Source organism: Penicillium mononematosum, assembly GCF_028829835.1.
Source record: "Penicillium mononematosum strain IBT 11891 chromosome Unknown utg000002l:1.0-8112719.0:1.0-8118358.0, whole genome shotgun sequence".
In the NCBI taxonomy this organism is placed as follows: Eukaryota; Fungi; Ascomycota; class Eurotiomycetes; order Eurotiales; family Aspergillaceae; genus Penicillium; species Penicillium mononematosum.
The window spans coordinates 5,212,680-5,237,083 of NW_026643272.1; the positions used below are offsets into that span (position 1 = coordinate 5,212,680).

The 24,404-nt window shown below is 49.9% G+C and overlaps 13 protein-coding genes across 13 annotated transcripts; 5 read left to right on the forward strand and 8 right to left on the reverse strand.

Moving 5' to 3' along the window:
• Positions 1-343: 343 nt before the first annotated feature.
• Positions 344-1,128, reverse strand: N7519_003794 (DsbA family oxidoreductase; the record flags this gene model as incomplete). The annotated part of the gene is made up of 2 exons (XM_057290572.1): positions 344-997; positions 1,084-1,128. The coding sequence occupies 2 exons, from the start codon at positions 1,126-1,128 to the stop codon at positions 344-346; spliced, it is 699 nt and encodes a 232-aa protein (XP_057151774.1).
• A 434-nt stretch (positions 1,129-1,562) lies between these two features.
• N7519_003795 (SPX domain protein) lies at positions 1,563-3,990 on the reverse strand (the record flags this gene model as incomplete). The annotated part of the gene is made up of 3 exons (XM_057290573.1): positions 1,563-1,697; positions 1,754-3,667; positions 3,787-3,990. 3 exons carry the CDS (start codon positions 3,988-3,990, stop codon positions 1,563-1,565), a joined length of 2,253 nt encoding a protein of 750 aa, XP_057151775.1.
• A 543-nt stretch (positions 3,991-4,533) lies between these two features.
• Positions 4,534-5,909, forward strand: N7519_003796 (NUDIX hydrolase; the record flags this gene model as incomplete). The annotated part of the gene is made up of 3 exons (XM_057290574.1): positions 4,534-4,751; positions 4,777-5,007; positions 5,063-5,909. The coding sequence occupies 3 exons, from the start codon at positions 4,534-4,536 to the stop codon at positions 5,907-5,909; spliced, it is 1,296 nt and encodes a 431-aa protein (XP_057151776.1).
• Positions 5,910-6,150: 241 nt separating this feature from the next.
• Positions 6,151-6,623, forward strand: N7519_003797 (uncharacterized protein; the record flags this gene model as incomplete). The annotated part of the gene is made up of 4 exons (XM_057290575.1): positions 6,151-6,243; positions 6,305-6,336; positions 6,437-6,518; positions 6,597-6,623. The coding sequence occupies 4 exons, from the start codon at positions 6,151-6,153 to the stop codon at positions 6,621-6,623; spliced, it is 234 nt and encodes a 77-aa protein (XP_057151777.1).
• A 451-nt stretch (positions 6,624-7,074) lies between these two features.
• On the forward strand, positions 7,075-8,627 carry N7519_003798 (uncharacterized protein; the record flags this gene model as incomplete). Its single annotated transcript, XM_057290576.1, has 4 exons — positions 7,075-7,205; positions 7,289-7,316; positions 7,395-7,908; positions 7,981-8,627. 4 exons carry the CDS (start codon positions 7,075-7,077, stop codon positions 8,625-8,627), a joined length of 1,320 nt encoding a protein of 439 aa, XP_057151778.1.
• Positions 8,628-9,533: 906 nt separating this feature from the next.
• On the forward strand, positions 9,534-10,958 carry N7519_003799 (putative tetracycline transporter; the record flags this gene model as incomplete). The annotated part of the gene is made up of 2 exons (XM_057290577.1): positions 9,534-9,602; positions 9,666-10,958. 2 exons carry the CDS (start codon positions 9,534-9,536, stop codon positions 10,956-10,958), a joined length of 1,362 nt encoding a protein of 453 aa, XP_057151779.1.
• A 642-nt stretch (positions 10,959-11,600) lies between these two features.
• On the reverse strand, positions 11,601-12,660 carry N7519_003800 (uncharacterized protein; the record flags this gene model as incomplete). The annotated part of the gene is made up of 2 exons (XM_057290578.1): positions 11,601-12,328; positions 12,396-12,660. 2 exons carry the CDS (start codon positions 12,658-12,660, stop codon positions 11,601-11,603), a joined length of 993 nt encoding a protein of 330 aa, XP_057151780.1.
• Positions 12,661-12,918: 258 nt separating this feature from the next.
• Positions 12,919-15,825, reverse strand: N7519_003801 (WD40 repeat domain-containing protein; the record flags this gene model as incomplete). Its single annotated transcript, XM_057290579.1, has 8 exons — positions 12,919-13,572; positions 13,625-13,920; positions 13,977-14,108; positions 14,168-14,302; positions 14,352-15,301; positions 15,360-15,511; positions 15,566-15,723; positions 15,786-15,825. The coding sequence occupies 8 exons, from the start codon at positions 15,823-15,825 to the stop codon at positions 12,919-12,921; spliced, it is 2,517 nt and encodes an 838-aa protein (XP_057151781.1).
• Positions 15,826-16,084: 259 nt separating this feature from the next.
• Positions 16,085-18,014, reverse strand: ilv3C (putative dihydroxy-acid dehydratase; the record flags this gene model as incomplete). The annotated part of the gene is made up of 3 exons (XM_057290580.1): positions 16,085-17,257; positions 17,328-17,539; positions 17,609-18,014. 3 exons carry the CDS (start codon positions 18,012-18,014, stop codon positions 16,085-16,087), a joined length of 1,791 nt encoding a protein of 596 aa, XP_057151782.1.
• Positions 18,015-18,216: 202 nt separating this feature from the next.
• On the reverse strand, positions 18,217-19,272 carry N7519_003803 (uncharacterized protein; the record flags this gene model as incomplete). The annotated part of the gene is made up of 1 exon (XM_057290581.1): positions 18,217-19,272. One exon carries the CDS (start codon positions 19,270-19,272, stop codon positions 18,217-18,219), a length of 1,056 nt encoding a protein of 351 aa, XP_057151783.1.
• Positions 19,273-19,331: 59 nt separating this feature from the next.
• N7519_003804 (uncharacterized protein) lies at positions 19,332-19,673 on the reverse strand (the record flags this gene model as incomplete). Its single annotated transcript, XM_057290582.1, has 1 exon — positions 19,332-19,673. One exon carries the CDS (start codon positions 19,671-19,673, stop codon positions 19,332-19,334), a length of 342 nt encoding a protein of 113 aa, XP_057151784.1.
• An 809-nt stretch (positions 19,674-20,482) lies between these two features.
• Positions 20,483-23,000, reverse strand: yme2 (uncharacterized protein; the record flags this gene model as incomplete). The annotated part of the gene is made up of 4 exons (XM_057290583.1): positions 20,483-21,039; positions 21,090-22,702; positions 22,768-22,834; positions 22,919-23,000. 4 exons carry the CDS (start codon positions 22,998-23,000, stop codon positions 20,483-20,485), a joined length of 2,319 nt encoding a protein of 772 aa, XP_057151785.1.
• Positions 23,001-23,283: 283 nt separating this feature from the next.
• N7519_003806 (EMI1 family protein) lies at positions 23,284-23,916 on the forward strand (the record flags this gene model as incomplete). The annotated part of the gene is made up of 1 exon (XM_057290584.1): positions 23,284-23,916. The coding sequence occupies one exon, from the start codon at positions 23,284-23,286 to the stop codon at positions 23,914-23,916; it is 633 nt and encodes a 210-aa protein (XP_057151786.1).
• Between the last annotated feature and the right edge of the window lie 488 nt (positions 23,917-24,404).

Consider the following 24,404-nt stretch of genomic DNA (forward strand, 5'->3'; position numbering starts at 1 on the left):
CACTGTTCTTTTCGGGGTGGTTTTTCTTTTCCTTTTTCTTTTTTTTTTTTGAACAGATGACCCAGACATTCGTTGCATGACAGGCGTTAATCTGTGTACTTTCATGACCTGGGATACTCACTAGCTTTATGGGCTGGAACTGACAGGTCACTCGACATTCCATTTTCGTGCAGATATCTTTGACACACAAATGCACCAAGATAAAACCAGCGCTTTTGCTTGATAGTCCGAGTAGCTTTACTTGCTACGGCATGTCGATAGAACTATACAGACGACCATAGCAATGAGATCAGTGTAGGAAGGAATCAATAGAACATTCTGATTGGGCTCCTAACGATGTTCTTTATTCCTTCTGCTCGGCCTTCACCTTCTCAAAGATCTCCATGAAGACCTCGGGTTCATCAGCCCCTTCAACGTGATATTTCCCTTGCACCGAGATGTACGGCACACCAGAAACCAACCTCCTGGCCGCCGTTTTGGCCTCCAAATCAACCTCCTGAGCACCAACATCCTCATCTAACATCTTCTTCACAGTCTCTCGATCCAACCCCGCCCCAACACCCGCCTCCAAAAGAACCTTCAAATCGGTAATATTCTTCTCTTCCTCGAAATAAGCCCGAAACAGTTGCTCCGCAACCCTCGTCTGCAACCCACCAACAACACCACCATTTACACCCTCCTTCTTAGCCTCTTCAGCCTCCCGCTGCCCAGCGAACCAAAGCAAGCGATGCGAGTCCCGCGTGAGACCAGAATTCCCGCCGAAACTAAACTGGATCCCCTCATCCTTGCCCACAGCAGATAGGCGCGCGAAGATCGCCTCCATGCGCTCAGCCCCGAATTTCCGGGCGTACATCTCGGCTTTGTTCACGCCGGGATACTCGGCTCCTGCCGGGTTGAGGTAGAATGCTTTCCAGTGTAGGCTGAATGTGTCTGCTGGGTACGTGGCTTGGTGGCTGGTTATTGCTCGTGAGAGGCGGCGGTAGCCGACATAGCACCACTTGTTTTTTTTTTAATATTGTTAGTATGTGGAATTGGAGGATATGGATGAATGGGTGTACATCCGTATATGGTTGGAATACTTACGGGACAGATGGTGTCTGAGATGATCTGGATCTGGAAGTTCGTCATTGTGTCAAGGATGTCGATGGCGAGGAAATAGAGAGAGATGTGTTTAAATTTGGGATATCTTGTACTTTTCTTTTCTTTTCTTTTTTTTTTTCTGGAGCTTTGTCCTTGGGATCTCGGGGATGACAGTCGATTTGTAAGCCTTTATATTCGCCCGGGCGGTACTCCCGAGGTCCCGCGTTTGGTTTATGTATGTCTTGAAGATCTCCAATCTTCTAAGAGCTCTCATGTATTTGGTATAAATGAATACACGTTGGATAAGAGAAGTAATTGATATATACCACAAGTGCCCCAGAAGGATGTTATTTTGAAGTACACGCTATTGCTCAACAACTACACTAAAGCACAGATGCACATAGTTGGGGCCTGATAGCCCCAAAGGCCAGCCATGGGGTTCATAGGCCATATGTCCAAATAAAAAAGCCCCAGAAAGACTATTACAGAACCTGCTGGGCCTGGTCCAGGTTGCCCCACGAACCTCCTGAGTTGCTGTCAAAAACAACTGACGAGTTAGAGTGAACAGGCACACTAGGAAGCGGGTGGTTGCGGCCTTGACTTAGCGCCGAGGAATACTGTTAACGAGTTAGCGAGAAGGCCGGGTTGAAACAAAACGACTGGGAAATCTAACCTTGAAGACAAAGTTCAGGACTAAGGCAACTGCCAGACCAATGCAGACTACGATAGGACCGAACATGTTGTCTAGATCCTTCCCACTCCGCTGGCGGATGAGACTGGCCCGTTTCTCGTAAATGAACCATCCCCAGACCGCGGCGAAGATGGCAAAGAATGTGTAGACGACAGCCAGTGCCTGGGCTACTTGGTTGTGTTTGCCGGCAGCATTGTACAGGCCCAATGACAAACTCGACAGGAGGATACTGATGTGAAGCCATTTGATAAACGTTCGCTGGTTGGCAAGGTAAACCTTGCTCTCCACGCGAACGGGCCCGGAATCTTTGATCCAGACGCCGGGGTGTCGAACACCAGGCGGCAGAGAGACAGACTCCGTTCCAAGCCAACGCTGAGGAGATAGGCCCAAGGATTGAAAGATGGACTCGAGGCGAGTGGGCGGCTCGGGCTCTTCTACTTCGGGAGCGGGTTCGGTATCACGGCGCTGGGGCTCTGCGACTGAGGGACGTGGGTGCCGCGCTGCAGGTTCGGTGACTGCTGAGGATCTCCGCATGACCGAGGGAGAGCCTGCGCTAGAGTATCGGTAAGGTGACCCGAGTGGGTGAACACTGGGGCTACGCGCGTCTCCCATGAAGCTGCCTACTGCAATGTTCTCCTCCGCTCGTCGAGCCAGTCGCTCTTGCTCCTCATGGAATGCAGTTTCGGGATCACGACGAATATCACTTTCAAGCTCACCAAGCCAGAAGGGGAAGCTGTTGACATAATCTTCAAATAGCGAGGCAACACCGTGGACGAACTTGGAGAAGCGGGGAGCATCCTTGACAAGGTGGGAGACCATCAGGTCCTTGACCCACTCGGTATTATGAGCCTTGCCTCGAAGCTGGATCTCGAGCAAAGCGTGAGGGAAGCGAGTGATCTCTCCAGTCCTGACAGCGTTGAAGGGATAAGTCATATCGGCATCGTCCAAGTCCGTACGGTGCCACTCAGCTGGATCGCGACATGGACGTTCACTGTCGAGGGCATCTTCCCGGATGAGTGCAAGGTTGGTATCGAGGGAAATACGAATTCGATCATCGCCAGGAATCTGGAAGGCGGTGCGCGTGTAGTTGGCCCGGAGCATGGGTTGCAGGTCATTGTCCTTGATGAATGACTGCAGCTCATCCACATCCTTTTTCAAGGCTTCGGCGGCCGCCGAATCTCCATTGTTCGAATCCTCCATGCGGTGGAGCTTCTTATCAAAGCGATACTCGCCGTCCAAAAATTCCTTAATGTGCTTGTCTTTGAGCTGTACCTTGACTTGTCGACTTTCGTCGTCGTCGGTGACAATCTTCTTTTCCAACTGGATAGCAGGTTTGTCTTTTAGTGATCCTGTCCACCGCAGTCGCAAGGATCCGGCTTCGGGTGCTCGTGCGACCTTTTGGTTGTAGAGATCAAACCGAGGGGAATCGAAATAGAGGGAAGTAATGGTGGGGTCTTCAGTCATGGTATCGAGGTCCTTGGAAGTTCCCGGCCTGTAGATGAGAACCGGCAATCGACGAAGAATGTGAGTCTTGACCTCCAAAACGTTGTCTGAGTGAACCCAGAATTTGTAAGACGAGTAGGTCTCGCGGCCAAATCCATGCTCTGTTTCCCTTGGTTGCACGATGTCATGGCTAAGGGTCTCTCGAACAAAGGAGTACATCACCGAGAGCCGATGGACCAACGGCGAATAGTCTTCTGAGTTGAATGGCAGTTGCGACAGTCGCACTTGGAGCAAAGGTTTCACCCGGTATCGGGCTCCTCGTTTGCGGTCATGCTTCTTTGCAGCCTTAAGAAAACCAGTGAAATTGATTCGGCTGTACTTTTCCAAGGCACTGACTTCCTTGGTGATGTTATCGAGCTCTTGCAGAACTTCTGAGGCAATGGCCCTTTTCTTCTGTTCATCGAGAGGGGGCGTTTCTTGCTCCGGGTAGATGCCAAGGGTCGTAGCTTAACTTCACATGCTGTTGTCCGTTCTCGGAGTTGTTGCGATGTCTCTGCTTGGAAAGAATTTACCTTGTCCAGTTCTACATTAAGCAGTTCCTGCACAAAAGCTTCCTCATCTTGCTCAGTCCATTGATCGTCATCCGAGTCACTGGCGTCTTCTCCGTTCCGGGTGACATCATTCTCTCTCAGCAAGGTCTTAAGCTTGGTGTAGTCAATGTACTTCCCTTTCCAGGGAGGGTACACCGCAGCGCGGAGGGTTTTTCCAAACCGCATTTTGAGCCAGTCCGGTTGTCAATGGCGTTGTGCAGTTGTTACGCAGAGCTGGCCGGTGTGCACCTCTGATTGGGGGGGGGGGGTTTGGAAGGGGGGAAGAGATGAGAGAGGATATGAGATCGAACTTTAGAAAATAAAAAACAAAGTAAGAGTTGATATTCAACTGCCGATCGAAAGATATGCGTAGACGCCAAAAAAAAATAGCTCATTAGCTTGAAGCTAAGCGATGGACATGCAGCAGCTTTAGACTGAAAGCATTCGTAGCCAGCGATAGACGCACGTGCTCGTTGGATGAAGCCAATCAGGGTCCATCAGTGGACTGGGGATTACTAGCTGTCTGGATAATTGATGTTCCGAGAGTATTATGTAAGTATGTATTATTTTACAGTACGGGGAGTGAACGGGCCAGACCGATATCGCCCCTGCCGGGACAGAAAGAGGTACGTGCACATAGGCTTGTCCGATACCCATATCCTCCACAATCCAGCCCTTTTGACATCTAAATATTACATACCGAGTACTCCGTACCAACTATACAACTTGATGGAGCCCAAGTCTGCAGCTCCAGGCCTGTCCCATCATCTGCATGGCGTATTAACCGAGCTACATCGCCAACCTTATCCTTACGTCCCAAATCCCCCAACCTGCAAGAAACGCGCCTCGGTTGCCTTGATTATTCGGGTACGACCAACCTACGACCATTGGCCCAGCACGAACCTCGCAAATGATGCTTCTCAGCCAGTCCAACAACGTTTAGATGAGTTCTTTTCACATCCCTGGGTCCAGTATGGCGAACCGGAGGTTCTGTTCATCAAGCGTGCTTCGCGCGTGGGGGGACCGATGGACTGGCCATGTTGCCCTACCGGGTGGAAAGCGAGATCCGGAAGATGTAGATGACAAGGCTGCAGCTATCAGGGAAGCTTCAGAGGAAATCGGATTGGATTTGACAACGGAAGATACAATTAGTGTGGGCAATCTCCCTGAGCGGGTGGTCACTACCAGCTGGGGGTCCGAACCGTACGAATGCCATTCACTTTCGCCGCTGAGAATTGGATTACTGACTGAATGGCAGGTTGATGGTTCTTTGTCCCTTCGTCTTCCTCACGACTCGCAGCGACTCCCCGACCCTCAGATTGCAGCCCACAGAAGTAGCATCCACACATTGGATCCCCCTGCGCGCTCTCCTATCACCATCACTGCGGACCGTGGAATATGTGGATATGTCGCAGCGCTTCGCTCGACAAGGCGGGTTTCTGACCCGTCTTGCAATTAGGTCTCTGATGGGCTGGATGCAGTTCTCGGCCGTGAGGCTCCTCCCGTCGGAAACTCATCAATGCACTACAATTCCAGGATTTGTTCCTGAAGAGAATATACTCAAACCTTCCCTGGTGGAGCGCTTCAAAGGGTGGTGCCTAAGTGGGCAAGCAGATTCGAGTGACACTGCCCGCCCGCTGCTCCTCTGGGGTCTCACCCTCGGCATTCTGGCTGACTTCTTGGATATGCTCCCTCCCCATCAGGCTGTGCAGTTGTGGAAATATCCAACCTTTACCGTTCCTGATCTGCGGCTGATTGTGAGCATCGTGACATATAATCTGCGGAAGCGTAATGCACTCAATGTGAGATCGGGTGCTCGTCCCAGTAACACGGCCGCTGATAGCGAAACGGCCGCACTCTCAGTCACACAGGAGACGAATGTTGAACATGACCACAATGAAGTGGGCATGGGTGGCCTCGGGGTAGGAAGATATTACGGACCGACAGACCAAGCAAGAGATGGGACTTCTTATGCTGTTGGGATCATGCTCCGCGGGTATTATGACCGCTTGCGCATGGCAATCTGGGTTTTCCTGGCCTGGCGTGTCGTCATTGGTTCAATTGCTGGTATTTCAGCTTGGCGGATTCTTCGACGACTGCGTTGAAGTGTACATTATATAACAGTTTGTAATAAAGATTGTATATAATATGAAATGAAGATTTACATACATCATGCGATATAGGTCACATGTTTTGGACATCCATCAAATACCAAATTACATAAGAAACAGATCATTGCGGTATTCGGTCGGATTCGAGAGCTCCCCACATCCTTCTTGGGGGGGTAAACATTGAACAATTGAACACCTCGTCATCCATTTCACCATCTTCTCTATTCTAATCGTTATGGCAGTCCAGAAACTTTATCCACGAGGAACAGTCAAGCGAATTGTCAAAGCCCACTCCAATCGGAGCGTGAGCAAGAATGCCGATATCCTGGTACGTGGTCGTCCCTATATGACGCCTCTCTATTATCCAGTTGCTAATACTATCTTTAAAGATCTTCTTGGACTACATACTATTCATGCAAGAGTGCGTCTTCATCTATCCTTCTGGCTTGGTCCACCGGTCGCAACCCTCCGATTTGCATTCTCGACATGATTGAACTGACGATGGGGCTGACGGATTGTAGGTTAATGCGCGAGGCATCGATTCGGTCACGCAAGTCTGGCGAGAAGAATATCTCAGCGAATACCGTGCGCAAAGTCACTGAGGTGCGTTGTTTCTGGTCGATCTAAGAGCTTTTCTAGGAGCCACGTGAGAACACAAAGCTGACAAAGTATGGGGTTTAGAAAACACTGCGCAAGTTCCAGGGATAGAAGAGCCCATGATATGAACCTATATCAACCTCGATCTGTCATTATGGCGAAGACCTGCCTAGCATGGATATGAAAGGCGAGGATACTGTACTAAGGTCTTGCATTTTGTGATATTATGGCGTTGTGGGCGAATGTGAATATGATACCCTGGAGCAATACAATGGAAGAAATCAAATAACAAATCTGTTACCTGGTAAATTGCGTAGTTATAGACGTAGTCCAGTTCTATGATTGCCTAATTGCTTTGCGCTAACGCATAGAGAGAGAGAGAGAGAGAGAGAGAGTCTGCCCAAAGCCAGTGGGCCACACCGACCAAGAAAGGGTTCCCCGACCCGCATGTTGATTCTTCCTTCATAACAACCCATCTTTTCTTCAACGTTATCACGTTTAATTCTTCAAGACCTGTACAAGCTTTTCGGAAATACTTTAATATCTGTGTTACATTCCCATCATGCCTCCCGCTTCCGCTACCCAGAAGCTCAAGGACGAGGAGAAGGGCTCCCGGTCTTCAAGCGTCTCTAAGGACCCGGAGAGTCCTAACTCTGATGTTCAGGAGAATACCTACTTGAAGGAGCTGCAGAAGTATGTTTAAAATCTAACAAACCTGGTGGCGTGGTTATTGCCAATGCGCAAGTGAAAGTGAGCTAACTGTATGCCCCGTTTAGGACACTTCGCAATGCCATGAAGAAGTTGGTGAGTCATTATTGAATGATCTTTGGTTTCAATCTGTTTCTTTCAATACATTTCTAACGTTACTGTCCTCTTCGCTAGAACTCTCTCGGCAAAGTGGATGCCATCATCGCCGAAAACCCCGACAAGTCGCTTGATGACCTGATTGAAGAGAAGAAGATCAACAACGACCAGAAGGCCCAGGTCCTTAAGAAGCCTTCCCTTCAGGCCACCGTTGCGCAGACTGAGGAGCAGATTGGCCACTACAAGCAATTCGCTGCCCAATACGAGGACCGTCTGGCTGCTCAGAAAGCTGCGCTTGTCAAGGCGCATGAGGCAGAGCTCGAAGCTGTCCGTAATAACGCCATTGCTGATGCGACTGAGGCCTCCAAGAAGATACTGCGCCAGCAGCTCTATACCGTGACTAAGTTCTTGTGCGCCGCAGCCATCCTTCGACGCGACGGCGATGCCGTCAGCACTGAGAGCCGTGCATTTGAGGGTGTTCTGTTCGAGGTGTACGCTGGCAACCAATCTGCAGTCAATTCGCTACTGAAGATTGCTGAGGGTGCCGATGAGAAGGTCAATACTGTTGAAGGCACCACCCTTGATTTTACCTGTTAGTAACGAAGGCCCCCCCCCCCCGAATCAAATATCCTTGGATGTGCTCGCTGACATTATATCTATTTAGATGGCGATGTGAAGCAAGCATCTGACAAGTTCGCCCCGCCCGACGAGGCTCCCGAAGTTGCCCCAGAGGCAACCCACGCCACCGACCCTACGACCGACCCCACCATGGCTAATGCCGGTCTGACCGAGCTCCAGGATACCTCTCTCGGCGCTCAGGTTGAGCCTGCAGCTTCCCAAGCTGATCAGGTGGCCCCTCCTACCCAGACTCTAGTTTCTGACGGTGGAAACCCTATTGCGGAACAAACTTGGGCTCCTACTTCCGATGAGAGCAGTGAATGGGTCAAGCTTCCTCGCAACCCTGAGGAGACCGACACTGGCCTCCAGGCTACCCCGGCTAGCCCTGACGCGGGTTTGAACAATAGCTCCGTTGGCGCTGATGTGACTACTCAGGGTGAGAACGGTGCCAAGTCTGGTGGACGCCGCCGTCACGGACAGCGTGGTGGCCGAGGCCGGAATGACGCTAAGCGTACTGGTGAGGGTCGTACTGGTGAGGGTCGCAGTGGTGAGGCTCGTGCCGGTGAGGGTCGTAGTGGTGGTGGTGAGGGTCGTGGACGTGGAGGACGACGAGGCGGTCGTGGCGGACGTGGTCGAGGCGGTGCAAGTGGCCCTACCTCTGGCTCGGCGGAAGCTCCTGCTTCCAGCGAGTAAGAGTGGCAATCCTAGGGTGTTAATTGGAACATGCTAGTTTGGGGAGTAAGTCTCCAAATTGATGTTCCAACGAGTGATTTCTGGGTCTGTCTTCTCGGGACTGGCCTCGACAATTTCTGGTCCGATGTGATGGCTCACGAATGCAACGAATTTTCTTCACGGAGAGTCGCTTTGATCTCTTCGTCTGGCTTTGCCAAAGTCTTCTTGACCATGTCCTGCAATTTTTTTTCAGCGTGCATATTCCCGATCCCCAGAGAGCTTCTCTCATGACATACACATGTATTCTATGGCTATTGTTTTTATCGGCGCTTGCGAATGGACCGGTGGACAGGCTTAGGTTGGGCATAGATCGAAATTGATCATAATGAGTGCACCATTACTTTCCAGGATTTGCTCTAGATAACAATGCCTTTCAATATGGGCCTCTTTCGTTGGAAAAGATTTACTAGGTCTATTACTTGAATAGTTGGACAATAGTCAATACATATGTGGCTGATGATATGTACATACATAACTGTTGTATGTAGTACCTAGTAGGTACATGTATGTAGTCGCTATATTATATCACATGATTCCACATCTCCACTATAGCCGGGATTGCATTAGCGTACCTAGATAATGTAATACTATTACACAAGACCGAAATTTCGGTGCAATTATGCATGACCTAATGAAAATAACCAAATACGCCTGAAAGGTGTATTTGTTTATTACTAGCGCATTTTTGGATACAGAAAGGCGCTAACCCACGATAGGAAATGTCAGTGGAGCTGGCGTATTCGATCTGATTAAAATGATCTTCGTACTCTTGTACAACTGTCAACTTCTCGAGATTCTTGTCATTGCACATTTTTGCTTCTTTCCTCCCTCCTTACATCTTCCATTGTATATACGGCGCCAGCAACCATGGCCGTCGCTGGCGCCCAACGTAAGGAGGTGCTGAAGGTGTTGATACTGTCACTGTTGTTAGATTTGGTAACACCAAGATATCCCCCTCTAAGCCAACAATCACATTTACTCAACTAACAACGCCTTTAGATCTCCTTTACATTCATTCTGCCCCTTTTCCCTTCGCTGCTATCGTTCTATCGCATGCAAGATCCGTCCCCGGATTCCCTCCTCAACCGCATCTTCCACTACCTAAATGCCTACAAAAACTCCTTCGCGCGCCCCATTGACTCGCGCTATGACATTGTACTCCTCGGTGGTGCCCTCGGCTCTTTGTTCTCCCTCCTCCAAGCCTTCGCTGCACCCGTCATAGGCCGCCTATCTGACCGTCATGGCCGCCGTCGCGCCCTGCTCGTCTCCATGCTAGGCAACCTCTTGAGCGTCGCGCTGTGGGTATCGGCGACGGATTTCCGCACATTCCTCGCCAGTCGTATCGTTGGCGGCTTGAGCGAAGCAAATGTGCAAATGGCCAATGCCATTGTGGCGGATGTCACAGACGAGGATCGCCGCGGCTCCTCTATGGCATTGATCGGGGCCTGTTTCAGCGTTGCGTTCACTTTTGGGCCGGCGCTAGGTGCAGCACTCAGTACTGTCAATGTGGTTGCCGAGAACCCGTTCATTGTCGCTGCAATTGTTTCTTTTGCTCTGATCTTTATGGAGACTGTGTATCTTTGGACCTGTTTGCCCGAGACGCATCCCCGCTTGACGACTCTTCCGATGGAGGGCGAGAGTACCTCCACCGAGAAGAATGATGCGTCAAGTAAAAAGACAGAAGAGAAGAGCAGTCCCCCCGCTAAGCGCACCCATACAAATAGCCCCGCCCTTCTCAATGCCCTCCACTTTTTCTTCCTTCTCCCCTTCTCCGGTCTGGAGTTTTCCCTCCCCTTCCTCACTACCACTCTATACGCGGGATCAGCCACGACGGCTAGCCCTGCTGCATTGAACGGACGTCTTTTGTCCCTAATGGGCTTGATCGCCTCCCTCCTCCAGGGTACGCTGGTGCGCCGTCTCCCGCCGCTGATCACCCTACGTGCTGGTGTTGTGGCCTGTACTATCTCATTCTTCTGTCTTTCTCGCGTTTCTTCGCCCTCTGGTCTCTATGCTGCGGGTGCTCTGTTGGCGGTAACGACCGCTACGGTTGTCACCTCACTCAACAGCCTGGGCAGCTTCGAGGCGCAGGACGCGGATCGCGGCGCTGTTATGGGTCGTTTGCGGGGATGGGGGCAGGCTGGTAGAGCGACTGGCCCTATTGTGTTCTGCTCCCTGTTTTGGTGGGCTGGCCGTGAGGCTGCTTATACTGCTGGCGGGTTCGCCATGTGTGCCGTCACAGTTGCGGCTTTCGGCTTGTTGAAGTCGCCTGCTGTGCACAAAAAGACCGAGTAATGTACATAGGTACATAGAGGGACATAGTAGCAAGCATGCTTAAAGTAAAGATGGTCCCAGTGTCTTACTATTCTTTTTGTTATATCAACTGAGAGAACAGTATCAGCCCCGAAACGTCTCCCCATCTCCCTCATTTTCTTTCGTAGAAAGCCAATGATTATTAAACTCAAGTTACCTTGTCTTCACACTTGCTATTCTTACTCAGTTTGGAAATTCTTTTTCTCGTATAGTTTGAACGATAATGACTAGCAGGCTGTAGAATCTGGTGAAAGGCGCAATTCCTACAAAACGACTTTCCATATGTAACAAGTGATTCCATCATTGCTTTGGGTCTTTTTTTAGTCTGTAACAGGGTATAGTACACAGAAGAGTGGCGATAGTATGTCTCAAGGATGCCAGCAGACAAGGCTAAGGGAAAGAGAGGAGTTCAATGCCAAAACGCCCCATCCTTCAATAGTCATTACCAGACACCGTTGCGCCTTGAATCCAGAAAAGATATCGAACCAAAAAGAAAACACACAATACACCAAGAAGTTGGGAGAGAGTACATGGACTCAGCGGTACGTACGCTCTTTCATTGCCTCCGGGATTTTTCGTTTAATGAGAAATTCGCTCGAGGTATGATCGGCTGAAGGTGTGCAGTCATGGTCTCCGGCCACTGCCAGAAGCAAACCCATGATTTTGACCAGTCGCCATGGCAAGTCCGGTGTTGGCAGCTGGGTCCAACGAGCCACGCGCTTTGCCAATGAGCCAGTCAGTGAGAGTCACGAATTTCGCAGTCCGGTCCCAGCCGTCCGCTTCATCGGCATGCTCGATGGTATGAGTCAGGATGCGACCCTCCTCATCGAAGGAGAAGATAAAGATACCCGTGAATTGCTCTTCCTTTGACAGCTTGAAAATAGGCTCCTCGCCACCGAGAAGGACACTCAAGCCTTTGTTAGTGCCGTTTGTAGAAGCCGAGAGATGGCTGTTTTGTGATGGGGCAGTTTTCGAGTTGGTAGAATTGGTATTCGGAGAGGCAGGGCCGTGGAAGGGACGGCTGTCTGTTCGTGGTTCGGTTTTCCATCGTACCAGTAGGCGCTCATCGCCGCAGTCGTGGTGGGCACCGTGATGCGTGGGGTCGAGCAGCGTCCCGGCGCGTACGATCCTTTCACTGAGAATTTGCAATTTCACGTTGCCGACCAGTGGTACGCTACTCCATGCTACGGGGACAGTCCATAGTGCCGCGCGATAGAGTGTGCGTCCTTTGACGGTGGGGAGGTGTGGATGTGTGGATGGGAATAGGTGAAGGTTGACACTCGGAGCGAGGATTTCGGTAGGTAAGGTGTTGTACAAGATGGTTGGCAAGAGGGGTGAGAGGGTCCGTAAAGCTTTAATCGTTAGTTGAACGGCTGCCTTTTCTTTTGCTTGAAAATGAATGAGATAGTGAGTACACACTCTTTCCGAGTTTCAAGGTTCTTTCATCTGGGGGTTTGTGATCGGTTCTCCGAGGACCTTCCCCATGCTCCCTGCGCACCCAAGCCGGGGAGAAGTACGTAATTGGCAGAGGTGTAGCTGAAGCTGGAGGTAGCCAGGGCTCAGTGAGAAGGCCATGACGAAGTTGCGCCAGTCGTTGTCGCGAAACCGAAGCAAAAGACCGGCCAGAGACAGTGCTCTTCGGCTGATTGGGAAGAAACGTTCGGAGAGAAACCAACTTCGGCATTCTGCATTTCAAAAGCAGACTGAACTTAGTATGTTATCAAGCCATGTAGATAATTTGAAGGTTGAAGTTGGAGTCGCGGAGTCGTGGAGTCGGGGAAAATGACGTTGCGAGAGCCAATCAGAATGCTCTGGTATACACTACATTCACGACATAGTACAATTCATACAATTCATACAATTCATGAGAATGTTACAAATCTACAGATCTACTCTGATTCCCACTAATTTGAAAAAGTATTATTCGTAAGAATCCCCGTCCTCAAGCTAGTTCATCATCGTCTCCCATTCCCATGACACGTCGTTCAGCTAGATCGCGGATCTTGTCCTCTAGAACACCACGTCCATAACGCTGTGCAATCTTAGCGGCTGCCTCGAGCATTTTACCGTTGCGGTCCGTCATCAGGGCCACCAGCTCCAGCGCCTTCATACCACGCTCCTCGCCCTCTCTGCATTCAATGGCCAGCATCTGCAGCAAGGTCTTATCCAAGTCGAGCTCCCTCCGCGCCAAGTCAGAGCGTTGGCTTGCCGTTGCATTGGTCGACGAGATAAGGTCGCGGAAGAGCGACAAAAGTACGTTTCCACGTACGAATGATTCTTCGAAACGGGCACCATCGGCTGCTGTGTCTTCAGATTCGCTGGAATCCTTCGGAAGAGCGGTGGCAACCGGGATCTGGAAATCGAATTCACTGAGCAACGGCCGCGGGAAGTAAGGATTCTTGTCGCCACCCTTGAGAATGATACAGTGGAACTTGTCCTGTGCGACAGCCACTGGCCAGTATGTTTCTTCTTTCCGTCCTCCCGCGAGACGTGCCAGTCGCTTCGTGTCCAGGAGTGGTACCCATCGCGCTTGGCCGGGTGCGCGCCAGTGTTGCAGAATCAGTAGGACGCCAGTCGAATCATAGATACAAGGATCCTAAAAAGGCGGTCAATTCCATATCCAACTCTTCTATGTGGATGGCACTTACCCCATTATCGGAGAAGAACACACTCTGCAGCGAAGCCGCTTCCGGAAGGGCGACAGTGTCTTCATTTTGGCAAATCTCGTCGCGCTTGACATTCTCCACCGTGTATCGTAAGGTCGTGTGGCCATCAATCCCTATAGGGCCGTTTCCGATACTCATAATGTAGTCCCGCCACGCCGCGCAAGTTACGGCTTGGCTCTTCTGTCGATACACCTTGAAAGGAGTTCCAAAGAGAGTGTACACTCGAACATAGTCCTTCGACGTCACAGCGACAATGTATGAATCGCTGAGTGCCAGAGCTGATAACGAGCATCAGTAAGATGATTAGGTCGACTATATACCTTTGAAGTCTTACCTCGAATTTGTTCTCCCTCGGGCAGTTCAGTCCGCCAGTCTGCTCGCGCAGTCCACGTCTCATGTGGCCGGTAGAAGATAGTGGCCGGACTACCATCCGAAGGGTTATTGGCAAAAAGTGTCCCGTTGTCATCTATACTTGATCAGCCGAAAATCCAATACAAAAAGGCGAGAAAGGCGGAAAAGACTCACTCAGACAAGCCTTGTCATACATATATGGATCAGTGAAGTGGAAGTCCCGATGAGCTTCTCGGTCATAAAATTCCACAGTAACGGTGTGATGTGTCTCCTGGTCCACCGTCCAGACAGCTCCCGTCAAGTTCAGGCCTGGCCATGTTAGCAAATCCATTTCAATGAAACTGGAACGAGAACATACAGAGATATCTCCTACTCCCAGCCCACGGCGTGCTACCGGGTTGGAGAGGTGGATGGGCCTTGGGCTTCTCAAAGCCAGAGTGCAGGCGCTTGTTACTACCGCCGAGATCATCGAGATCATCGTGTGGCCGCTTGCCATACAGATTTAGCTCTTCATCGGCATAGCCAGCCCCATCATCATCCTCGACAAAATCCATCATCTGGTCATCTTCACCAAGGATATCATCTAGCGAGTCTGGAGTCCCTCTTCTCGCCGCTCGCTGGATGGCCTCTTTGGACCGTTCCGCCAGTGTGGTTCTCCCGACGTTGTTGGAGATCTCGCCCAGAGGCCCGGGCAAGATAGGAGCAGCCTGCAGGGGTTTCTGCAGAAGAGGCTCATGATCCTTCGGCACAAAGTTATCGTAGATGAAAAGCTCTCCGTCTGAAGTTGTGAATGAAAGGGAGTTCTTGGTAGGGTGCCAGGATAGGTTCATGACATTTCCAAAGTCGTATCGCTGCAAGATCTTTTGCGTCTTCGCTTCCCATAGCACAATATATCCATCTGCCGCTGCAGATGCCAGAAGAGATCCATTCGGGGCCCAGCTCAAGGCCGTAATGTCGCCGGTATGTCCGCCAGCAAATGTTTTCTCCTTCTTCCATTCCGAGGTTGAGTAGATAGAGATATCCTTGGTCGCTTCCGCAGAAGCAAATGCAGTACCGTCGGGATGCCACACTGCTCTCGATGTCGCCTCGGCATCTGGCTCCAATCGTCTAATCACCCCATCGAGTTTGCGGACTAGCTCCGGCTCCTCTTCGTGCATGGAGTATATATAGAGAATTCCATCTGTTCCGGATACTGTCGCATATCGGCCACTGGGATCGAACGTGACATGTTTCGTTCCCTTGGACTGTTCCCGAAGATACTTGACTTGCGTCATGTCGTCGACTTTCACGATCTTGACTGTGAGCTCACTAGTCCACCACTGTTAGCATCAAATGCTCTGTCTAACACAATACTTGTGATACTTACTCGCTTGCTACCGCGACCCATTCTCCGTCTCTGGTCACCGCAATGTCCCTGACCGGCAAAGCGCATCGTACAAGCAAGTTTTGCATCTTGCCCGACATAATGTCGTACTTCCAGACTGTTCCATCCTCGGCACCCATGATGAAAGACCGATTCTAGCAATCCAGTCAGTTCCTTCGGTTAATCCTGAGTCCTCTGTGCTGGCATACCGTAGCACCAATGCCGAAATGCGCGTCAACACCTTCGTCGATAGTCTTAGGCTCCCCATCTTCGCCGACCGTGTAGATACGAATTGCTGAATTGGAGCCACCAGTGATGATCCGTCGTCCGTCAGGTGTGTAGGTCAGTATCGTTGTGCCGGGTGTGTCTATGTGAAAGCCGCGTTGTCAGTAATTATTGTAGTCTCCCCAGGTAATCAGCATGACTTACGGGCTGGGCGCCCCCGCGGGCGAAGAGGGTCGAAACTCATTGCAAATGAGACCTGACGCAAATAATTCGATCAGGTTGCAATTAGAAAGTCTGGAGCATCGTTCAATCTTAATCTGGTGGATCACAAATGGCCAGGGATCTGCATACAAGGTCGGACGCGTCCGCGTTACGCGCCTTGATTGATTTAACCCGATCGGGCAAGAAAGTAGGGCTCAGGGCTCAGGGTAAGGGCCTCCAGACAATCCAAGGTTCGATGGGACCAAAGGGCATACAGTGAATTTATATCTGAATACTAGGTTCTATGTGCTGGCACCTCCAGCTGTCAAGAAATCAAAATCTGCTCCCTCTTGCGCTTGATTCACCGATCGCTCATACAACCCGCGGTAGCCTCTCATCTGCTTTCTTGCCTGGGTCTCTTCTACAAGGCTCTGTCGGCGTTTCTCGATTCGAGTCTGCAATACTGCCTCTGGAACTTCCAAGTGCAACTTCCTAGTCTCAATATCGCAAACGATCAAGTCACCCGTCTCCACCACGCCAAATGGTGACTCTGGCAGTGCAGCTTCAGGCGAGATATGGAGGATGATGGTTCCGCCCGCGGTGCCTGACATTCGACCATCCGAAAGTCGTATCATATCCTTAACTCCTTCTTCTGCTAGCTTCTTTGGAATCGGTATAAGGCCGGCCTCTGGCATACCTGGGTTGCCAACCGGACCAATGTTTTTCAGGACCAGTACACTATCCTTCGTCACAACAAGGTTTGGATCATCGATCCGGTGAGCAAGGTCAGCCGAATTCTCGAATACTACAGCCGGTCCAGCGTGCGAGAGTAAGTGCCAATACTTCGACGCTGAGGCTTTGATGACCGCTCCATCAGGGGCAAGATTGCCACGCAGAACAGCCAGGGATGACGCGGGAAACAAAGGGTCTGAAATTGGCCGAATAATCTGTTGCGCAAAAAGAAGTCGCTTGGATTGGGACGCATCGAGGACATCACCCAGCGTTTGCCCAGTAACTGTCAAAGCGGATAAATGGAGCAGGGGTCGAAGCACTTGCAACAGCGCCATCATGCCTCCTGCATTGTGGAAATCATTCATATAGTTATCTCCACTCGGCTTGAGATCGATCAACAGCGGAGTTCTGCGGCCAATCTCCTCAATAGTATCCAAAGTGATGACTCCCTGCAGTTCTGGATGCCTATTTGCAATTGCGAGCAGATGAACAACGGCATTGGTCGAACCCCCGATAGCCTGAAGCACTGTGATGGCATTCCAGAATGATTCCTTTGTCAAGATTTCTTGTGGCTTTCTCTTAGACTTTGCAATTGCGACTGCATTTGCGCCAGTCTCCTCGGCAATTCGCAGTCTCGCGGATGATACTGCTGGTGCAGTTGCACCTCGGAGCGGCATCATTCCCAACGCAGCAGTCACACAAGCCATTGTACTAGCAGTTCCCATAACACCGCATGTCCCTATCTAAACGAGTAATCATTGTGATTAGCGAACTAAATGGCCCTGGGTCTGCAGAAAGCCCATCTACACGTACGGTTGGAGCAAGCTCTTCGTTAATGGCCGATATTTCCTCGACGTCAATTTCACCCGCTCGGAAGGCCGCCCAGTTGTTTCGGCAATCGGTGCAGGCCCCAATGCGCTGGCCGCGGTGGCTTCCTGGCAGCATTGGACCGGTTATGAGTGGTAGGATTGGCTTGTTGGCAGAGATGCCACCCATCAACTGAGCAGGAACGGTTTTATCACAGCCTAAGTTCTCTCAGTGGCTATTCTCACATGACAGGAAAGCAACGGTAGAATAGAGCGATTGGAACTCACCCCCGATCATTATACAAGCATCCAACGGCTGCGCCCGTATCATCTCTTCCGTATCCATGCTCATAAGATTGCGCAGGAACATGCTGGTCGGATGTGAGAAAGATTCGGCCACACTAATGGTGGGGAATTCTATTGCCAGTCCTCCATTGAGTTGCACGCCGCGCTTGGCAGCCTCAATGAGCTGGGGCACATTAGCATGGCAGGGATTGAACCCTGAGAAAGTGTTGATAATGCCCACGATTGGACGTGAAAGCGCATCCTCTGAATATCCGAGTGCCTTGATAAACACTTTTCGGAGAAAGAGGGAGAAATGAGCATCTCCATAGGATGTTAGACCCTGGCGAAGTCCAGATGTGGAAGTGATTGGGATTGTGAGATCGTAGTCCTTATTAGGATCCTGTTCCATTTTGTCTCCGAATAATAATTCACTATCGAGGGACTACAGCTTAATTAGGTGACTTATATATATTCCCCTCTTAGTGGATGGTGTCATCGGCGCAAGGCCGATCCGGACACTTATCCGAGCCTGTCGTGTATAAAAATTAAAATGATCAGTGCTCTCTATTAACAAAATGATAAAATGATAAAATGCAATGCTCCAATGTAATCTATATCCTCAACTTCATCTTCACCCGCAGCTCCTTGGTCGGTCGGAAAGCCCCCCAGCTAGTCTTGTGCCTTGGAACTGAGAGGAATTCACCACTTGTAGGCTCAATATCCCACAAGGCCACAATGCCAGCAGTGAAAGTCAAGATGGCTCTCTCGGTAAATCCATTGTTTGTTGACCCATACAACCCGTCCGCAAAGGGAGCGAGGATACTTGGATCAGCCCGTTGTTTTCCCGTTACAGGGTCAGTCACGAGAAATCGTAGGGGATCATACTGCTCCGGGTTTGAGAAGTATCGAGCATCGTGGTGATAAGCACCATGGGGTACAATGATATCCTCGCCCTTTGCAATCTTGTATGTACGGGGCTCCGTCAGACCATAGGCGGCTTCTTCTGCCGACTCGGAAAGTATCAGATCCGACGCCAGCTTCTTGAATGAAATTCCTGCTGAATGAAGACGTACAGTCTCGTAGTAACACGCTTTGAACAGCGGGCAAGATGTGAGCACCTTTTCAATATCCAGAGAGAGACGAGGAGGTTCATCGAAGGGGAAACCTGTCTCCTCGCGACTTGGTCTAGAAGCCACCACGTAAGAGGTGATCTCCTTGCGGACTTGATCGAGAAGGGAAGGTTCGGCAAAGAGATGAGTAATTGTCCAAAAAGTGATATTGGTCGTGTGCTCAATCAGATCATAATACAGAGACAAGTGCCCTGCTGCACTGGCACCTGACGATAGTTCCAATTTTCGGAAAGTCCGCATCCTATCTTTGACCAGTTCAGACACATCGTCAAGATCACGCAGTTCGATGCCGGCGTCAATCCCGTCGTCCCAAGCAGTAAAAGCCCGATGAAAGATCGAAAAGATATGGCGTAGCCGATCGCTAGCCGCATGTCCTGCTGAAGCCGCTGGATGCGGGATCCGACGAGGAGTCCCGGCGAATAGTGTCACAAAGCAATCGTCGATTCTTCCAAGATCTTCCGAGAGATTAGGGAAATTTTCCACAAAGGCCTCACCCATCAGAAAAGTAGAAGTGATGTGACCGATGAAATTGCTCATGAGTGCAAACAAATTGGCCTCGCAGACTGTCTGGTCCTCTTCGGGAACTTCAACTCCACTCATTCCACGCTCCAGGGGCATTGGTCAACAATGCTCCGGCAGAAGCTCACCAGGTTCGACATGTCACGCTGCACCAAACGGGTAATAGTAGCCGAAGCTTCAGTGACAAAATCCTCTTCGTTGAGAATGGTAGAAGCCTTGTCGCTAACTCCTTGGTTACGATCCAAATCCATTTTTTGGATTAGGCTGCGGTCGCCAAAGACGTTTTGCAGAGCCTGACCGAGCACCTGGTTGCGTGGCGTGGCAGCTTTGGCAGAGAAAACAGTCTTCATCATAGATGGAGATGTCACAGCATTGTGCTTCACACCGCGGATGTAAATGCCAAAGACAGGCTCATTCATAGATTCTCTATAACCTTGTTAGCAGGCACCGTAGAAGGGCAATATAGTAAAAGACCAACCGAGTTCTTGCAAAGAAGGTAACATGATTCCATAAGAAGGCAGGGCCATGTCCAATCCAGGGAAACCAATACGGTGCTACTCGCACCGTCTGTGATTTTAAATCTCCATCACGTCGACTCTGAAGCCCCGAGGTAATCCGGGTTGTGATGCATACGAACACCACAACAGCAAAAACAGTTGACCAATTTATACCGAAATATCTCTCACGGACGGCCTGTATAAGACTCAAGGCTTCGTACCTCTCCATTTGTGATCAATTCAATGCTGCTCAAAACAAACCCTGCCACGTAAGATAACACAGCGTCAACACCCACTAAAGGGCTCGAGGAGAGATGACTGGATATGGCAATTGAATTTAATCTCCAAAGATCTTTCAGATTAAAATATATCCAAGTGAAGGGTAAAGGGACACGATGGCAAACGGAAGCCGGTGTCTTTTTGTAGCTTACTAAGCTCAATGGTCTCTCACCTGGGGGGGTTTTTTTTTTTGGGGCATTTTCTTGATTTTCATTGATTTCCATTGATTTTCAATATTTCCAAAATAAACTTATGGTTTCTTTCTATATAATTAGGGGGGGTTCTCAAATACCAACATGAATAGTCGGATCAAAGTTGATATCAACTGGTTCGCGTTTATACTTCCCTCTGACCGACAACAGATCTACATGTATACCTCTGGTAATTTTGAAAGTGATGTTTTCAATAATAAAGTGGCATTGAGACGAGATCGATACGCAGTGGCTAAAATCTCAATTCTCTTTCTGTAGATACTTTGACAAGGCAGCACTTTCACTCTCGTACTTGAGGATCTTCGATTGCGATCCGTGGACTTTGCGCAGAAGCCACTCAATCCGTGAAGCTAGCTCCCAAGGGTGTTTTGGCAGCGAGCCAAGGACCTGCAGCTCCTCCTCATACTTCTTGATACTTGAATTCTCGTTGCCAATGAGCTGTGAGAGAATTAGCAGATCAAGGCGGCCCTGAAGGGTCTTGTTCGCAACTAAACGTTGGAAAGCAGCGCGATACACGGGTTTACCCGGCTTGACGTATCGTGGGAATCCTTTGTCAGTTCCGATGGAGATGAGCTCTGCTTGCTCTAGTGCCCGGAGAGTGGCCTCGCCGTTGTCCTTGAATACATCGCCGAGGAGGACTTTGCTGTATAACAGGCTTCCATCCTTGGAATTGGCGATAGACTTGATGAGGTACCACGCCTGCTCACGGGTCCATTGAGGTGCAGTCGACTCTGTCCCGAGGATGAAGATCTTCAGAATTTCAGACGCCGATTGTTCAATGATACGGTCCACGGCAGCTATACAACCGTTAACAGAATTCTCAAGGTGCAACAAAAGGTAGACCTACCTTCAGGGGTCTCTCCAGCCTCAATCCGATGAGCCATGAACTCCAAGTCAGTGACTCGACCACCCAGCATCTTGATACAATAATCCAAACCACGAAGCGTCTCTTTGCGCCTTGCATTCTGTTCATCGTCATCGCCTGCCTCTGCATCTAGATGACTCAATACGAAACGACGACCAACTTCGAGCGAGCAGTCACCCAAGGCAATTGTGCGGAACACTTGATTAGGCATGGCTTTGCTCAATGGCTTTGCAAAAGAGGCATCAGTCGTCAAAAAGATGACATGGGCGATGTTTGCCGATGTCAAACCAGCCGCCCATTCAGTAAGTTTGTCGAGCACGACACTGTCTTCCGCGTCATAGAGATAATTTTCAATTACTACGACAGGTCTCGTCTCGGGATGAGCCTCCAGGTATTCATCTTCGGACATGTTGAAATCTTTGTCCTCCTTTCGTCTACCTTCCAAGGCGACTCGCTTCATGGCGACACCAGTATTCTGCCAGATCTTGCTCAACTGTGCATCTAGCGTCTCGGAGAAGCCAGCTTTAGTGCCAATCATTCCCTGTGCAGCAAGGTCAATGAAGCTGCTGATGCTGTTCATCCAAGAGAAGATCGGTCGGTAGCCGACCTGAGCGGCGGCTCGTGAAATCTTGGCTGTATCACCCCGAGCATCTTGAATTTGCTTACAATCAATGATGACTTTATACTTGTGCTCTTTCAGAGCTTGCTCTAGAACCAACTCGCGTTTCCCTGAGCCCTGGGGACCGTGGATAACAATGAAGGTTTCCGCAGTCTCCGTTAACCAGGCTCGCAGTTGCGCAATCTCTGTTTTTCGGTCTTCCCAGATAGCCGCTAGACCTCGCGGGTCCGACTTTCGCTTCCCAAATGGGAACATGCTCGCTTTGCTGGCTTGTTTGCGAACCCACTGCAGCACAGGGTTCTCTTCACTTTGGAACGATGACTTGATTTTGAGGGTGACGAAGAACGTGCGAATTGGATCGAAGATGATGACCGTAATAGTGGCTATCAGAGCAGCTATAGCGGGAATCACCAGTCTCGGATGGTTCAAAATCCAGTCCTTGATCATAAACAGCTTGATCTTGCGCTCGTAGTTGATCTTGAACCTTGTACCGGAATGGCCACCACCTGCTTCTTCAGAAACAATAAATCCATGCATGCAGTTTCTTGCCATCACGGCGAACCGAGGGCGCTCAAATCGCAGAATTGCATAGCGTGGTTCGACCTTCGAATCTGAGGGCTGTGTTTGGATGTCCAGAAGCTTGCCGTAAGGCCGGAACAGTGAGTATAGGGACTCTTGAGTTAATTCCGCCGCTGAGTTATCTGGGGACGTTGGCAAGAATTCCACCTTTAGGGTCTGGCTTGGGATTCGATAGAGGTCTTCGATCCACGGCGTTCCGCGAACAAGGTCTGCATCGACTTTCAGGGTCGGGTTAAACCAGGGCTTAATGGGGTTGGTTTTCAAATGCTCCTTGATTGCATTTTGGATAATTTCGTTGCTGATGTCCGACTTAAGCGCATACTTCACGAATGCACCTCCCTCTTTGTACCTCGTCACGACCTCTTTGATCTCCAGACCCTGAGGTCTCTTGGAAAAGCTTGTTGAACAATACGAGTCGGGTCAGCTGCCGCTAGTTCTGGGTTGTTCACTCGCGCCAAAAACCCCTCGAGAGGCTGAATATGGCTGAGAGGACCCCGCAGCAGCCATTGTAACCGGTGCGGAAATATATCTATAGAGCTAGTTAGTAGACATGATAGCTTATAATCAATTGGCGCTCACTATTGACATAGATAATCCCTTCATTTTCTCCTACTGAAATATGTCCCGACCTGATAGAAGATGTGCATCGTATCGTCGAGCGTCCCCAAAGCGGAGGTCTCCACCCCGGGACCCATTGGTGCTGATATGAGAGCGTGCTGGAGACCAAAGGGCCAACGGACCTTTTGATACGGGTGTCGATCTCATTCTGCTCACGTACACATACCTAATGGAAAAAGAAAAAAGAACCAGCCTGGAAGAACGATCAAGTCAAGTTATGTAAATTGACTTGCCAAATTAATGACGTCGGTTCGTGACTGGTTATCTAAGTCACATGACATCTTGATTACCACGAAAAAGATAACCTCGCGATTTCAAGGTGTTGCGGTAGATCCACCAATTCTTTCCTCTCGCAAAACAATGGGCTGGCTGTGGGGATCAGGTCCCAAGGAAGCTCCCAAGGAGATCTCCAAGGATACTCCATCCACATCTCCTACGGAACCAGCAAAGCAGAATGCACCATCAAAGACCTTGACCCCCGACGAACAAGCCGACTTGGAATTCAACCAAATCCTGGCAGATCTCAGATCTGAGGATGCGTCGCTCTCAAAACGAACAGGGCTGACCCCTAATGGCAATCCGTCGCCGGAATCCCAAACACCTTCATCACCCATCTCTCCCGAGTCCCTCTACCAAGATACCATGTCCTGCCGCAATGCCTTCGATTACGCCTTCTTTTGCCAGTCTTTCGGAGGCCAATTTGTGAATGTTTATCGATATGGAGAACTACGGTCATGCAGCGATCACTGGGATAATCTATGGCTGTGCATGAAGACACGAACTTGGCCAGAAGATTTGCGCAGGAGAGAGATCCGAGACCACAACCGGAAGAAGGCGATTAAGTACAAGACAGGCCCCAGCAGTGAGGATGTCTGGGACGTGCGGCTAGATCCAGCCAAAGACTCGTTCAAGGGAGATTTTGCCGCAATGTGGGAGGAGATGAAGGCTGAAGATGAAGGAGCGAAACAACAGGCGGAAAAGGCGGTTTCATGATGTCCCCTGTTTCTCCTCTTCTTGTTACGATATGTAGATATACACCCTCTTGTTCCATTTATTCTTGTATAATATGATACTCTCCATTTCCCCTGTGTATCGGCGTTTGTTCGATGGTCGTATGGAGGACTCCGCGAATTCGCATATAGCACTTTAGAGGCTATTTCTTTTACACGTTATGGTCTTATATGCTCAGAATTTTTCAAATCTGACTTCACATGGGTTTTACAACTATGTCCCACGATCTATAAAATTCTACTGGAGGGAGGGAATGATGCTGAAATAGATTGATTGACTCAAAACTCCACAAGAGATGCTTGAAGAATGCATAAATGAACGACCTAAAAGCCAGAAGAGTTAGCAAAGATCCCCAAGCCCGTAGACACAAGAGACATGTTTCAGGATATCAAAAGAGGGAACTTAAAACATGCCTACCTCATATCCATTCATGGCATTGGGCATAGACTGGGAAGCTGTAAGTAGCCGTG